The 15,287-nt window shown below is 52.7% G+C and overlaps 1 protein-coding gene across 1 annotated transcript in view; it reads left to right on the top strand.

Moving 5' to 3' along the window:
- LOC140409458 (galectin-3-binding protein-like) overlaps positions 1 to 15,029 on the top strand; it is a 149,642-nt gene extending 134,613 nt beyond the window's left edge. Inside the window, exons 3-4 of the mRNA XM_072497890.1 lie at positions 4,560 to 4,842; positions 13,937 to 15,029. Of these exons, the coding sequence (XP_072353991.1) occupies positions 4,560 to 4,842; positions 13,937 to 15,029 (1,376 nt within the window). The remainder of the gene's footprint in view (positions 1 to 4,559; positions 4,843 to 13,936) is intronic.
- The last annotated feature ends 258 nt before the right edge of the window (positions 15,030 to 15,287 follow it).

The raw sequence follows: 15,287 nt of genomic DNA on the forward strand, positions 1-15,287 counted from the left end.
TCACTCGTCATCCAAGGTTCCCGAAAATTGCCGTATTTATCTTTCTTCCTCACAGGAACATGCCTGTCCTGTATTCCTTTCAACTGACACTTGAAAGCCTCCCACATGTCAGATGTTGATTTGCCCTCAAACATCCGCCCCCAATCTATGTTCTTCAGTTCCCGCCTAATATTGTTATAATTAGCCTTCCCCCAATTTAGCACATTCATCCTCGGACCACTCTTATCCTTGTCCACCAGTACTTTAAAACTTACTGAATTGTGGTCACTGTTACCGAAATGCTCCCCTACTGAAACATCTACCACCTGGCCGGGCTCATTCCCCAATACCAGGTCCAGTACCGCCCCTTCCCTAGTTGGACTGTTTACATATTGTTTTAAGAAGCCCTCCTGGATGCTCCTTACAAACTCTGCCCCGTCTAAGCCCCTGGCACTAAGTGAGTCCCAGTCAATATTGGGGAAGTTGAAGTCTCCCATCACCACAACCCTGTTGTTTTTACTCTTTTCCAAAATCTGTCTACCTATCTGCTCCTCTATCTCCCGCTGGCTGTTGGGAGGCCTGTAGTATACCCCCAACATTGTGACTGCACCCTTCTTATTCCTGATCTCTACCCATATAGCCTCACTGCCCTCTGAGGTGTCCTCTCGCTGTATAGCTGTGATACTCTCCTGAACAAGTAGCGCAACTCCGCCTCCCCTTTTACATCCCCCTCTATCCCGCCTGAAACATCTAAATCCTGGAACGTTTAGCTGCCAATCCTGCCCTTCCCTCAACCAGGTCTCTGTAATGGCAACAACATCATAGTTCCAAGTAGTAATCCAAGCTCTAAGTTCATCTGCCTTACCCGTAATGCTCCTTGCATTAAAACATATGCACTTCAGGCCACCAGACCCGCTGTGTTCAGCAACTTCTCCCCGTCTGCGCTGCCTCAGAGCCACACTGTCCCTATTCCCTAGTTCTCCCTCAATGCTCTCACCTTCTGACCTATTGCTCCCGTGCCCACCCCCCTGCCATACTAGTTTAAACCCTCCCGTGTGACACTAGCAAACCTCGCGGCCAGGATATTTATGCCTCTCCGGTTTAGATGCAACCCGTCCATCTTATACAGGTCACACCTGCCCCGGAAGAGCTCCCAGTGGTCCAGATAACAGAAACCCTCCCTCCTACACCAGCTGTTTAGCCACGTGTTTGTCTGCTCTATCTTCCTATTTCTAGCCTCACTGGCACGTGGCACAGGGAGTAATCCCGAGATTACAACCCTCGAGGTCCTGTCTTTTAACTTTCTGCCTAGCTCCCTGAACTCCTGCTGCAGGACCTCATGCCCCTTCCTGCCTATGTCGTTAGTACCAATATGTACAACGACCTCTGCCTGTTTGCCCTCCCCCTTCAGGATTCCCTCTACCCGTTCGGAGACATCCTGGACCCTGGCACCAGGGAGGCAACATACCATCCTGGAGTCTCTTTCACGTCCACAGAAGCGCCTATCTGTGCCCCTGACTATAGAGTCCCCTATAACTATTACTCTTCTGCGCTTTGACCCTCCCTTCTGAACATCAGAGCCAGCCGTGGTGCCACTGCTCTGGCTGCTGCTGTTTTCCCCTGATAGGCTATCCCCCCCGACAGTATCCAAAGGGGTATATCTGTTCGAGAGGGGGACAACCACAGGGGATTCCTGCACTGACTGCCTGCCCTTTCTGGTGGTCACCCATTTCTCTGCCTGCACCTTGGGTGTGACCACATTTACATAACTGCGATCTATGACGCTTTCCGCCACCTGCATGCTCCTAAGTGCATCCAATTGCTGCTCCAACCGAACCATGCGGTCTGTGAGGAGCTGCAGTTGGGTGCACTTTCTGCAGATGAAGCCACCCGGGACGCTGGAAGCCTCCCGGACCTGCCACATCTCACAGTCAGAGCACAGCACCCCTCTAACTGACATTGCGTCAATTAATTAAAATTAAAATTTGTCTTTTTTTTTATAAATACTTTTTTTTAAATTGCAAAGTTACTGTCAACTATCTGTTTCCTAGCACTAGATTTCTAATAGAAATGCGATAGCTAACTATAATATTCTCCGATCTCTGGCTTAGATATCCTCTAAATTATAATTAAGTTATTATGTTTAATTAGTTCCCAAATACTCAAAAAAATTTAGGTTCGAATCCCAACCAGCCACTCAGGTCACAGCTTTTCTGTGATGTCACTTCAGTTTCCCCCCGACACACACAATTTGAAAAAAGGTATAAAAGTAAAAATCACTGACTTACCTTCTTACCTTCTGAGTGTCTGAGATGTTCTCAGGTTCTCTCGCTGACAGAGACTGCTCCTCCACCTCCAATCCTTGACCTGCACAATGCTAATAATATAATAATATAATATGGCACTTACCTTACACCAATGGGTCTTATTATTAGGTTAGAGGAGGAGGGTGGGTGGGAGACACTACACGTGTAGTGTCTCGGGTTTCCTCTCCACCAGAATTTATTGGTTGGGGGGGGGGGGGGGGGGGGGGGGTGGGGACTTGCCAGAGGTCGAACTTCCGGTTCCCGCCGAAATCCAAAGGGCTGCTCCTGTAAAGGTAGCACAATTGCTTCACAGCTCCAGGGTCCCAGGTTCGATTCCGGCTTGGGTCACTGTCTGTGCGGAGTCTGCACGTCCTCCCCGTGTCTGCGTGGGTTTCTTCCGGGTGCTCCGGTTTCCTCCCACAGTCCAAAGATGTGCAGGTTAGGTGAATTGGCCAATGATAAATTGCCCTTAGTGCCCAAAATTGCCCTTGGTGTTGGGTGGAGGTGTTGGCCTTGGGTAGGGTGCTCTTTCCAGGAGCCGGTGCAGACTCAAAGGGCCGAATGGCCTCCTTCTGCACTGTAAATTCAATGATAATCTATGATTAATCTGGGACAAAGGTTCGGCACAACATCGTGGGCCGAAGGGCCTGTTCTGTGCTGTATTTTCTATGTTCTATGGTGTGTTGTGTGTGTGTGTTGTGTGTGTGTTGTGTGTGTGCATGTGTGTTTGTCTGTTGTGTATGTGTTCATGTTGTCATAGAATCATAGATTATCATAGAATTTACAGTGAAGAAGGAGGCCATTCGGCCCATCAGGTCTGCACCGGCTCTTGGAAAGAGCACCCGACCCAAGGTCAACACCTCCACTCTATCCCCATAACCCAGTAACCCCATAACCCCAACACTACGTGCGTGTGTGTGTGTGGTGTGTGTGTGTGCATGTTGTGCATGTGTGTGTGGTGTGTGTGTGTTGTGCGTGTGCGAGTGTGGTGTGTGTGCATTAGTGTGGTGTGTGTGCGTGTTGTGTGCATGTGCGCGTGTGTTGTGTGTGTGTGTTGTGTCTGTGTGTGTGTGTTGTGTGTGTGTGTTTGTGTGTGCGTGTGTGTTGTGTGTGTATGTGCGTGTGTGTGTGTTTGTGTTGTGTGTGTGTGAGTGTGTGTGTGTACTGTGTGTGTGTGTGCGTGCGCACGTGCGTGTTTGTGTGTTGTGTGTCTGTGCGCGTGTGTGCGTGTGTGCATGTATGTTGTGTTGTGCGTGTGTGTGTTGTGTGTGTGTGCACGCATGCGTGTGTGTGCTGTGTGTGTGTGTGTGTCTGTGTGTGTGTGTTGCGTGTGTGTATGTGTGCGTGTGTGTTGTGTTGTGTGTGTGTGCGTGTGTGTTGTGTTGTGCGTGTGTGTGTTGTGTTGTGTGTCTGTGTGTATGTGCGTGTGTGTTTGTGTTGTGTGTGTGTGTGTGTGTGTTTTGTGTTTTGTGTGTGTGTGTTGTGTGCGTGTGTGTGTGCGCGCGTGTGTGTATGTGTGCGTGTTGCGTGGGTTTGAAATGTGGACCAGGTGATCTGTGTGTCACTGACTGTGTGTGTGTGTGTTGTGTGTGTCACTGACTGTGTGTTGTGTGTGTGTCACTGACTGTGTGTGTGTGTGTTGTGTGTGTATCACTGACTGTGTGTTGTGTGTGTGTCACTGACTGTGTGTGTGTTGTGTGTGTGTCACTGACTGTGTGTTGTGTGTCACTGACTGTGTGTTGCGTGTGCGTGTGTGTGTGTGTGCGCTTGTTTGTGTGTGTGTGTTGTTTGTGTGTCACTGACTGTCTTGGGACTGTGTGTGTTGTGTGTGTGTGTGCGTTGTGTTGTGTGTGTGTCACTGACTGTGTGTTGTGTGTGTGTCACTGACTGTGTGTATGTGTGTTTTGTGTGTATGTGTGTTTTGTGTGTGTGTGTGCTTTGTGTGTGTGTGTGTGAGTGCGTGTGTGCGTGTGTGTGTGTATGTGTGTGTGTGTGCTTTGTGTGTGTGTGTGTGTGTGTTGTGCGTTGTGTGTGTGTGTTGTGTGTGTGTGTGCTTTGTGTGTGTGTGTTGTGTGTGTGTGGTGTGTGTGTGTGGTGTGTTGTGTGTGTGTGTGTGTTGTGTGTGTGTGTTGCGTGTGTGTGTGTTGCGTGTGTGTGTTGTGTGTGTGTGTGTGTTGTGTGTGTGTGGTGTGTGTGTGTGTGGTGTGTTTTGTGTGTGTGTGTGTGTTGTGTGTGTGTGGTTGTGCGTGTGTCACTGACTGTCTTGTTTTCCAGGGAGGATTGAGAATTTCTTTGGCTACAGGCTGGATCTTACGGCCGAATTTTCCAATTCATTAAATCGCTTATACATCACTCGGAGTAATTGTGATATGAACATCACTGTGATCGCTTTGGAAAATGGGAAAGTTGAGCTGAGGTCTTGTGTACACAGCCTGATCTTCGCCATGCACACTGACGGAAACCTCATCAGTAAAAGCCAGACTAAGATCTTTCGTATGATCGTGTCCAAGGATTGTGTCAAATTTGTCAATGATTTCATCAGGTACATTGCAGCTCTGTAAGTGTGACTGTAATCTCCCCTTTCCGACAGACAACCATCATAGCCAGGAGGAGGCCTTTCCGAGCCTCGAGGCGGCACTTCCCCACTCAATCCCCTTCCCCCCCTCCATCGCCGAGCTCCATTCAGTGTCGATCTAATCACAGTTTGGATAACTTGCACTCGCAGTCAGTCATGGCGGCTCAGTAGCAATCTCTGTGTATCACAGGTAGGTGGACAGGGCCAGATGTGTGGGCTTCACAGCGTGGACAATGATTGAGATGAAAATTCACAGGCTAATGTCATTGGGCAGTGCCCCAGTGCCCAGAGCCCCAGTGCCCAGAGCACCAATGCCCAGAGCACCAGTGTCCCAGTGTCTCAATGTCCCAGTGCCCCAGTGTCCAGTGTCCAGGTGTCCAGTGTCCCAGTGTCCAGGTGTCCAGTGTCCCAGTGCCCAGAGCCCCAGTGCCCAGAGCCTCAGTGCCCAGAGCACCAGTGTCCCAGTATCTCAATGTCCCAGTGCCCCAGTGTCCCAGTGCCCCAGTGTCCAGTGTCCAGTGTCCCAGTGCCCTGTGTCCCAGTGTCCAGTGTCCCAGTGCCCAGTGCCAAGTGTCCAGTGTCCCAGTGCCCTGTGTCCCAGTGTCCAGTGTCCCAGTGCCCTGTGTCCCAGTGCCCTGTGTCCCAGTGCCCCAGTGCCCAGAGCCCCAGTGCCCAGAGCACCAGTGTCCCAGTATCTCAGCGTCCCAGTGCCCCAGTGTCCCAGTGTCCCAGTGCCCAGTGTCCCAGTGTCCCAGTGCCCAGGTTTCCCAGTGCCCTATGCCCCAGTGCCACAGTGTCCAGTGCCCCTGTGCCCCAGTGCCCTGTGCTCCAGTATCCCTGTGCTCCAGTATCCCAGTGCCCACTGCCCCAGTGTCCCAGTGCCACAATGTCCCAGTGTCCCAATGTCCCAGTGCCTCAATGTCCCAGTGCCTCAATGTCCCAGTGTCCCAAATGTCCCAGTGTCCCAATGTCCCAGTGCCCCAGTGCCCCAGTTTCCCAGTGTCCCAGTTTCCCAATGACCAGTGTCCCAGTGCCCCGGTGTCCCAGTGCCCCAGTGTCCCAATGTCCCAGTGCCCAAGTTTCCCAGTGCCCCAGTTTCCCAGTGCCCCAGTTTCCCAATGACCAGTGTCACAGTGCCCCAGTGCCCCGGTGTCCCAGTGCCCAGTGTCCCCATGTCCAGTGTATCAGTGTCCCAGTGCCGTGTCCCAGTGTCTCAGTGCCCCAGTGCCCAGTGTCCCCATGTCCAGTGCCCCAGTGTCCCAGTGCCCAGTGTCCCCGTGTCCAGTGTATCAGTGTCCCAGTACCCCAGTGCCCCAGTGCCCAGTGTCCAGTGTCCCAGTGCCATGACCCAGTACCCAAGAGCCCCAGTTTCCCAGTGCCCCAGTGTCCTGTTTCCCAGTGCCCAGTGCCCCAGTGTCCCAGTGCCCCAATATCCCAGTGCCCAGTGTCCCAGTGCACCATTGTCCCAGTGCACAAATGTCCCAGTGCCCCAATGTCCCAGTGTCCCAGTGCCCCAGTGTCCCAGGCCCCAGTTTCCCAGTGCCCCAGTTTTCCAGTGTCCACTGTCCCAGTGTCTCAGTGCCCCATTTTCCCAGTGCCCCAGTTTCCCAATGACCAGTGTCCCAGTGCCCCCGGTGTCCCAGTGTCCCAGTGTCCCAATGTCCCAGTGCCTCGAACCTTGGATGACGAGTGATATTGTAGGCCTCGTCAAAAAGAAAAAGGAGGCATTTGTCAGGGCTAAAAGGCTGGGAACAGACGAAGCCTGTGTGGCATATAAGGAAAGTAGGAAGGAACTTAAGCAAGGAGTCAGGAGGGCTAGAAGGGGTCACGAAAAGTCATTAGCAAATAGGGTTAAGGAAAATCCCAAGGCTTTTTACACGTACATAAAAAGCAAGAGGGTAGCCAGGGAAAGGGTTGGCCCACTGAAGGATAGGCAAGGGAATCTATGTGTGGAGCCAGAGGAAATGGGCGAGGTACTAAATGAATACTTTGCATCAGTATTCACCAAAGAGAAGGAATTGGTAGATGTTGAGTCTGGAGAAGGGGGTGTAGATAGCCTGGGTCACATTGTGATCCAAAAAGACGAGGTGTTGGGTGTCTTAAAAAATATTAAGGTAGATAAGTCCCCGGGGCCTGATGGGATCTACCCCAGAATACTGAAGGAGGCTGGAGAGGAAATTGCTGAGGCCTTGACAGAAATCTTTGGATCCTCGCTGTCTTCAGGGGATGTCCCGGAGGACTGGAGAATAGCCAATGTTGTTCCTCTGTTTAAGAAGGGTAGCAAGGATAATCCCGGGAACTACAGGCCGGTGAGCCTTACTTCAGTGGTAGGGAAATTACTGGAGAGAATTCTTCGAGACAGGATCTACTCCCATTTGGAAGCAAATGGACGTATTAGTGAGAGGCAGCACGGTTTTGTGAAGGGGAGGTCGTGTCTCACTAACTTGATAGAGTTTTTCGAGGAGGTCACTAAGATGATTGATGCAGGTAGGGCAGTAGATGTTGTCTATATGGACTTCAGTAAGGCCTTTGACAAGGTCCCTCATGGTAGACTAGTACAAAAGGTGAAGTCACACGAGATCAGGGGTGAACTGGCAAGGTGGATACAGAACTGGCTAGGCCATAGAAGGCAGAGGGTAGCAATGGAGGGATGCTTTTCTAATTGGAGGGCTGTGACCAGTGGTGTTCCACAGGGATCGGTGCTGGGACCTTTGCTCTTAGTAGTATATATAAATGATTTGGAGGAAAATGTAACTGGTCTGATTAGTAAGTTTGTAGGCGACACAAAGGTTGGTGGAATTGCGGATAGCGATGAGGACTGTCTGAGGATACAGCAGGATTTAGATTGTTTGGAGACTTGGGTGGAGAGATGGCAGATGGAGTTTAATCCGGACAAATGTGAGGTAATGCATTTTGGAAGGTCTAATGCAGGTAGGGAATATACAGTGAATGGTAGAACCCTCCAGAGTATTGAAAGTCAAAGAGATCTAGGAGTACAGGTCCACAGGTCATTGAAAGGGGCAACACAGGTGGAGAAGGTAGTCAAGAAGGCATACGGCATGCTTGCCTTCATTGCCGGGGCATTGAGTATAAGAATTGGCAAGTCATGTTGCAGCTGTATAGAACCTTAGTTAGGCCACACTTGGAGTATAGTGTTCAATTCTGGTCGCCACACTACCAGAAGGATGTGGAGGCTTTAGAGAGGGTGCAGAAGAGATTTACCAGAATGTTGCCTGGTATGGAGGGCATAAGCTATGAGGAGCGATTGAATAAACTCGGTTTGTTCTCACTGGAACGAAGGAGGTTGACGGGCGACCTGATAGAGGTCTACAAAATTATGAGGGGCATAGACAGAGTGGATAGTCAGAGGCTTTTCCCCAGGGTAGAGGGGTCAATTACTAGGGGGCATAGGTTTAAGGTGAGAGGGGCAAGGTTTAGTGTAGATGTACGAGGCAAGTTTTTTACGCAGAGGGTAGTGGGTACCTGGAACTCGCTACCGGAGGAGGTAGTGGAAGCAGGGACGATAGGGACATTTAAGGGGCATCTTGACAAATATATGAATAGGATGGGAATAGAAGGATACGGACCCAGGAAGTGTAGAAGATTGTAGTTTAGTCGGGCAGCATGGTCGGCACGGGCTTGGAGGGCCGAAGGGCCTGTTCCTGTGCTGTACATTTCTTTGTTCTTTGTTCTTTGTTGCCTCAATGTCCCAGTGCCTCAATGTCCCAGTGCCCCAATGTCCCAGTGCCCCAATGTCCCAGTGCCCCAATGTCCCAGTGCCCCAGTGTCCCAGTCCCCAGTTTCCCAGTGCCCCAGTTTTCCAGTGCCCAGTGTCCACTGTCCCAGTGACTCAGTGCCCCATTTTCCCAGTGCCCCAGTTTCCCAATGACCAGTGCCCCGGTGTCCCAGTGTCCCAATGTCCCAGTGCCCCAGTTTCCCAGTGCCCCAGTTTCCCAGTGCCCCAGTTTCCCAGTGCCCCAGTTTCCCAGTGTCCCAGTTTCCCAATGACCAGTGTCACAGTGCCCTAGTGTCCCGGTGTCCCAGTGCCCAGTGTCCCCATGTCCAGTGTATCAGTGTCCCAGTGCCGTGTCCCAGTGTCTCAGTGTCCCAGTGCCCCAGTGCCCAGTGTCCCCATGTCCAGTGCCCCAGTGTCCCAGTGCCCAGTGTCCCCATGTCCAGTGCCCCAGTGCCGTGCCCCAGTACCCCAGTGTCCCAGTGTCCCCGTGTCCAGTGTATTAGTGTCCCAGTGTCCAGTGTCCCAGTGCCATGACCCAGTACCCAAGTGCCCCAGTGTCCAGTTTCCCAGTGTCCCAGTGCCCCAATGTCCTTGTGCCCAGTGTCCTAGTGCACCAGTGCACCAATGTCCCAGTGTCCCAGTCCCCAGTTTCCCAGTGCCCCAGTTTTCCAGTGTCCACTGTCCCAGTGTCTCAGTGCGCCATTTTCCAGTGCCCCAGTTTCCCAATGACCAGTGTCCCAGTGCCCCAGTTTCCCAATGTACCAGTGTCCCAGTGCCCCAGTTTCCCAATGACCAGTGTCCCAGTGCCCCAGTGCCCCAGTGTCACAGTGCCCCAATGTCCCAGTGCCCTAGTGTCCTTGTGCCCCAGTGTCCCAGTCCCCAGTTTCCCAGTGCCCCAGTTTCCCAGTGCCCCAGTTTTCCAGTGTCTCAGTGCCCCGGTGTCGCCATGTTGCCGTGTTGCTGTGCGGTCACTAGTGCGGATGGGGAGCTGGTGGTAGGCGGACTTGAGATCCACCGTGGAGAAGACCTTGCAATGCGCGATCCTGTTTACCAGGTCGGATATGCGGGGGAGAGGGTACGCGTCCAGCTGCGTAAACCTGTTGATGGTCTGACTGTAGTCGATGACCATCCTATGTTTCTCCCCGACCTTTACCACCACTGCTTGAGCTCTCCAGGGACTGTTGCTCGCTTCGATGACTCCTTCCCTCAGCAGCCTTTGGAACTCTGACCTAATAAAGACCCGATCCTGGGCACTGTACCGTCTGCTCCTGGTGGCGACGGGTTCGCAAACAGGGAAGGCGGGTCGACCTTGAGGGTCGCGAGGCCGCAGACAGTGAGGGGGGGGGGGGGGGGGGTATAGGGCCGCCGAATTTGAAAGTTAGACTTTGGAGATTACACTGGAAGTCTAAACCTCGGAGTGCGGCCGCGCAGAGGTGGGGAAGGACGTAGAGTCGGTAATTTTTAAACTCCCCTCCCTGGACCGTGAGGTTTGCGACACAAAACCCCTTTACCTCCACTGAGTGGGAACCGGAGGCCAGGGAGATTTTTTGATTAACGGGGTGGATGAGGAGAGAACAGCGCCTTACCGTGTCGGGGCGTATGAAGCTCTCCGTGCTCCCAGAGTCGATGAAGCAGGACGTCTCGTGCCCGTTGATTAGTGCTGTTGTTGTTGAGAGTGTTCGAGGCCGGGACTGATCCAGGGTCACTGAGGCTAATCTCAGCAGTTGAGAGTTCTCTTCAGGCAGTGCGTGGTCAGCCGAGCTGGGGTCCTGGGGGTTCATCCAAGATGGCGGCTCCCATTGGTCGCACATGGCTGGGGGTGCACAAAATGGCGGCGCCCTTCCATCAAACGTGGCGTCCGCGGGACAAGATGGCGGCGCCCGGGGTCCGCACGTGGCCCTGGAATATGAAGATGGCGGTGACCGCTGGCCGCACGGGGACCGTGGAGAGGTTTGTGGTTGCTGTCCGCATTCGACACCGGAGACCGCGGCAACCGCACGGGCCTGACATACCCCCACGAAATGGCCCTTTTTGCCGCATCCCTTGCAGGTGGATGCCCGGGCCGGGCAGCGCTGGCGGGGGTGCTTGGCCTGCCCGCAAAAGTAGCAGTGGGGCCCCTCGGGGTTGCCAGGCCGCCTTGCAGCGCAGGAGGGGGGATAGGGGAAGTCTCGGGGTCGGCCGCGGAGGGGTTCCACGCTGCCCAGGGCGCTGCCGTGCGGTCGGGAACGTAAGCACGGGCATTCCTGGAGGCCACGTCCAGGGAGCCTGCAAGGGGCCCGTGCCTCCCTGAGACCCAGGGTGTCCTTTTCTAACAGGCGCTGGCGGAGATGTGACGATAGCATACCTGCCACGAAAGCGACCCGGACTAAGAGTTCCGTGTGTTCGCTCGCCGAAACTTGCGGGCAGCCGCAGCTTCTTCCCAACACCAGGAGTGCACGGAAGAATTCCTCCAGCGATTCCCCAGGGGTTTGACGCCTTGTTGCAAGCAGGTGCCGGGCGTAGACCTGGTTTACCGGGCGAATATAATGTCCTTTTAGCAGCTCCATTGCTGCATCAAAGTCTTCCGCTTCCTGTATGAGGGTGTAAATCTCCGGGCTCACCCTTGAGTGCAGGACGTGCAGTTTCTGTTCTCCCGTGGGTGCGTTTTTGGCCGTCTCGAGATACCCTTTAAACCACGCCAGCCAGTGCTTAAAGATTGCCGCTGAGTTCGCCGCGTGGGGGCTAAGTTGCAGACACTCCGGCTTGATTCGGAGCTCCATCCTTTCTTCTTAAAAAACTAGCTTATTAAATTGATGCACGATCAATGACCACTAAAGCGAGGTTGTCGTCCAACTGAAGGCTTTAATAAGCTGGATGTTTCCCCCAGCAGCTCGGGTACAGAATGAAGGCTGCTGGGGTGGCACGGGCTCTTATACCCCACCTAGCAGGGCGGAGCTACCATACAGCTTGACCAATAGAAAGCATACAGTTTCCACCAATGGTTCTTCAGCCTATCAGGTACCGTAATACCTATAGTACCACACTGTTCCCCCCTCGTAAAAGGTTCAAGAGTGAGAGGGCGCAGATTTAAAATGATTTATAAAAAAAGGAGCTGTGATGTGAGAAACCCTTTTGCACGCGTGGCGACTGGCTGGGGGTCGGAATGCCAGGCGGAGGCATTCGCGAGGGCGTTACGGAAATACTCAGTAGGTGAGAGGGATTATTGCTGCTGACTTGATTGTTCTCTCGATTTGAATAATGCTTCCAGTGTGTGGACGAGAAGCGATTTTCCTGCAGATAAATACTGATCAATTATTTGCATTTTAAAATCACAAAAAGCACTTTGTCTTAAACGTTGACTTCAGAATTTCAGCTGAATATCCCTGGCTTTGTGTTTACGTCATTGATTCCCAGGACATTGCCAGAACTTATTTCCTATTCTGAGTTTAGCCTTGAGGATGCGATAAGAGTCCTTGAGTTTAACAAAGTAACTTTCTTGTGACCACTTCACGGGGAAGTATTTTTGTGTCTCAGATTTGTGGAAAAGGGACGATCCTTTAAAACCGAGATGAGGAGGAATTTCTCCCCCCAGAGGGTGGTGAATCTGTGGAACTCTTTGCCGCAGAAGGCTGTGGAGGCCAAATCACTGAGTGTCTTTAAGACAGAGATAGATAGGTTCCTGATTAATAAGGGGCTCAGGGGTTATGGGGAGAAGGCAGGAGAATGGGGATGAGAAAATATCAGCCATGATTGAACGGCGGAGCAGACTCGATGGGCCGAGTGGCCTAATTCTGCTCCCATGTTTATGGTCTTATGGAAATAGAAGCAGGTGTTGGATTGGCAGCTCCTGTAGCCCTAATCTCTCAGTCACTGTCATGGCTGGTCATATATCTCAACCCAACTCCCTCAACTATCCCCATATCCCCAAATTCCATTAATGCCCAAAGATCTGTGGAGTTCTCCAAATTGGAGGAGAAAATGCTTGGATCAGGATTGATTCCACCACATTATCACTATTAACACTCTAACCAACTGACAACAGCCTTCCTCCTGCTTGTGTTTGGGGGGCTTGTGTTTGGGGGGCTTGTGTTTGGGGGACTTGTGTTTGGGGGGCTTGTGTTTGGGGGGCTTGTGTTTGGGGGGCTTGTGTTTGGGGGGCTTGTGTTTGGGGGGCTTGTGTTTGGGGGACTTGTGTTTGGGGGGCTTGTGTTTGGGGGGCTTGTGTTTGGGGGACTTGTGTTTGGGGGACTTGTGTTTGGGGGGCTTGTGTTTGGGGGACTTGTGTTTGGGGGGCTTGTGTTTGGGGGACTTGTGTTTGGGGGGCTTGTGTTTGGGGGGCTTGTGTTTGGGGGGCTTGTGTTTGGGGGACTTGTGTTTGGGGGGCTTGTGTTTGGGGGGCTTGTGTTTGGGGGGCTTGTGTTTGGGGGGCTTGTGTTTGGGGGGCTTGTGTTTGGGGGGCTTGTGTTTGGGGGAGTTGTGTTTGGGGGGCTTGTGTTTTGGGATTCCTGTTTTGGGCTTGTTTTTTTGGGCTTGCGCTGATTTGTGTTTTGCGATTGATAATACCGTTGGGCGTGATTCTCTGATTTAGTGGCTATGTCCGGAGGAAGTGTCTGGTCTCATGACCAAACGGTCAGCGTCGCCCCCGCACTGATGTTCTGCCCGGTGGGGGGGTAGCAAGCGCGCCTCGCAAAGCCCCCGACTTTACCTGCAGGTAAAGATTTGCCGGCGACGTGCGGCGGTCGTCCCTGCCAGATAGCCGATCCCCCAGCCTCCGCCGAAGATGCCCTGGCCAGCAGAACGGCTGCCCCCACCCCCACCCCGACTGTGGTGGTGCTGGACACAGTCCGCAGCCACTACGTGAGGCCCCCGAAAACTGAGCGCACACAAGCCCCACGCTATCGGGAGATCGGCCTATTGGGGGTGGAGCATCGGGGGGGGGGGGCTCGGGTGTCGCCACACTCCGGCGCCTGTTCGGGTACAGAGGGAGAATTCAGAATGTCCAATTCACCTAACAGCACGTCTTTCGGGACTTGTGGGAGGAAACCGGAGCACCCGGAGGAAACCCACGCAGACACAGGGAGAACGTGCAGACTCAGCACAGACAGTGACCCAAGCTGGGAATCGAACCTGGGACTCTGGCGCTGTGAAGCAACAGTGCTAACCACTGTGCTATCATGCCGCCAATGAGGCTTTGTACCCGTGGATACCCGTGGGCTCGTGTTTTGGAGTTTGTGTTTTGGGGTTCGTGTTTAGGGCTTGTGTATTGGGGCTCGTGTTTATTTGTGTTTTGGCTACACTGGGGTGAGAGGGGATTTGTAATATTATCAGCTGCACCTTTTCTGATTGGCATTTCCTCCTCAGGTACTTTTACACGAGGAAAATATACATCAACCTGTCTTCAGTGAAGTGTATCCACAACCTGGCTTCGGATTACGGGGTGACGGCCATTCGCGATTACTGTGATAAACTCTTCTACAAACTTCTCCCACAAGACCAGTCTTTCAAGCACCAGTTAGAGCTTTATAATTACGCCGAGGCGGTGGAAGATTCCTTCCTCAAAGAGATCTGTCTGAAATATTTTGCTTGGAACTGCGAAGCGTTCACTAAGTCAGTGGTGTGGTACGAGATGGCTGGCGAAGAACTAGACGCCCTGCTGCAAAGATCTGACATTGTCATTGAGAATGAGTTCCGTCTGTTCCAGGCTGTGGAGCAGTGGGTAATTGAGAATGAGAGGGCCGAGATGGTCGATTTGTTAATGAGTAAGATTCGGTTCCACATGATGTCCCCTGAACAGCTTGTCTCAATTCCATATAACTCCAATCTTTACGAGGTGTTTCAGGGTATCTTCACAACAAGGCTACTTGAGGCCTTTGAGTTCCATTCCGTTCCTGTGCAAAAGCTCAAATATTACAGAAATATCTCTGAAGCTAGCTACCATCCCAGAATCTACACCTCGCCGGACTGGAGCACCCTCCTCCACATACCCACCCCTGCACCGGGCTTCAACCACAGCTACACCCACCAGCCTTTCTACGGAGCTCTGGTCCCATATAGAGAGCAGCTCGATACTGGGTATAATCCCTATCACCCCTCTCCCAGCTCCTTCTTTCACACAGCTAGGCACATGAGCCAATTGTACATCAGCAACACACTGTCCTGGTCTGCTCATTACCACACAAACGCCCAAGGCTGCCGGAATAGCAACGTAATCTGTCCCTATGACACATACCCAGTGGCTACCCTGTCCACCGCCCCCTCCAGGCAGGACAATAGCATTGCGTATCAGAACCAGATCCTGATTGTGTGTGAGGACAGATATATCTCCTTTGTTCAGGACATGAAGAATTCCACTGCGGTCCTCCCATTGCTCAATACCACCGCCCTCTTCCTGTTTGCTTGTAGCTCAGGAGTCACATCACTCAGGTTTGTGGTCAGACCGTACTACATCCAATAGCTCCTCACCCCGGCACAGAGCAGGGGAGGGGCTCCTCACCCCGGCACAGAGCAGGGGAGGGGCTCCTATCACCCCACATCCCCGATATACCCCCCCCCCCCCCACACACACACACACACACTGCAGAGTCTCTCCATGTCCTCCCTCCTCTCTCTGTCCCATCCTCCGACAGGCCCACAGCCCTGACATCTCTGCATCCATCCCATTCTGGACACTTTTACAGTCCCAATTTTAATTGTGTGTCTGTGTTTATCTGTG

This window comes from Scyliorhinus torazame, chromosome 3 (assembly GCF_047496885.1).
Source record: "Scyliorhinus torazame isolate Kashiwa2021f chromosome 3, sScyTor2.1, whole genome shotgun sequence".
In the NCBI taxonomy this organism is placed as follows: Eukaryota; Metazoa; Chordata; class Chondrichthyes; order Carcharhiniformes; family Scyliorhinidae; genus Scyliorhinus; species Scyliorhinus torazame.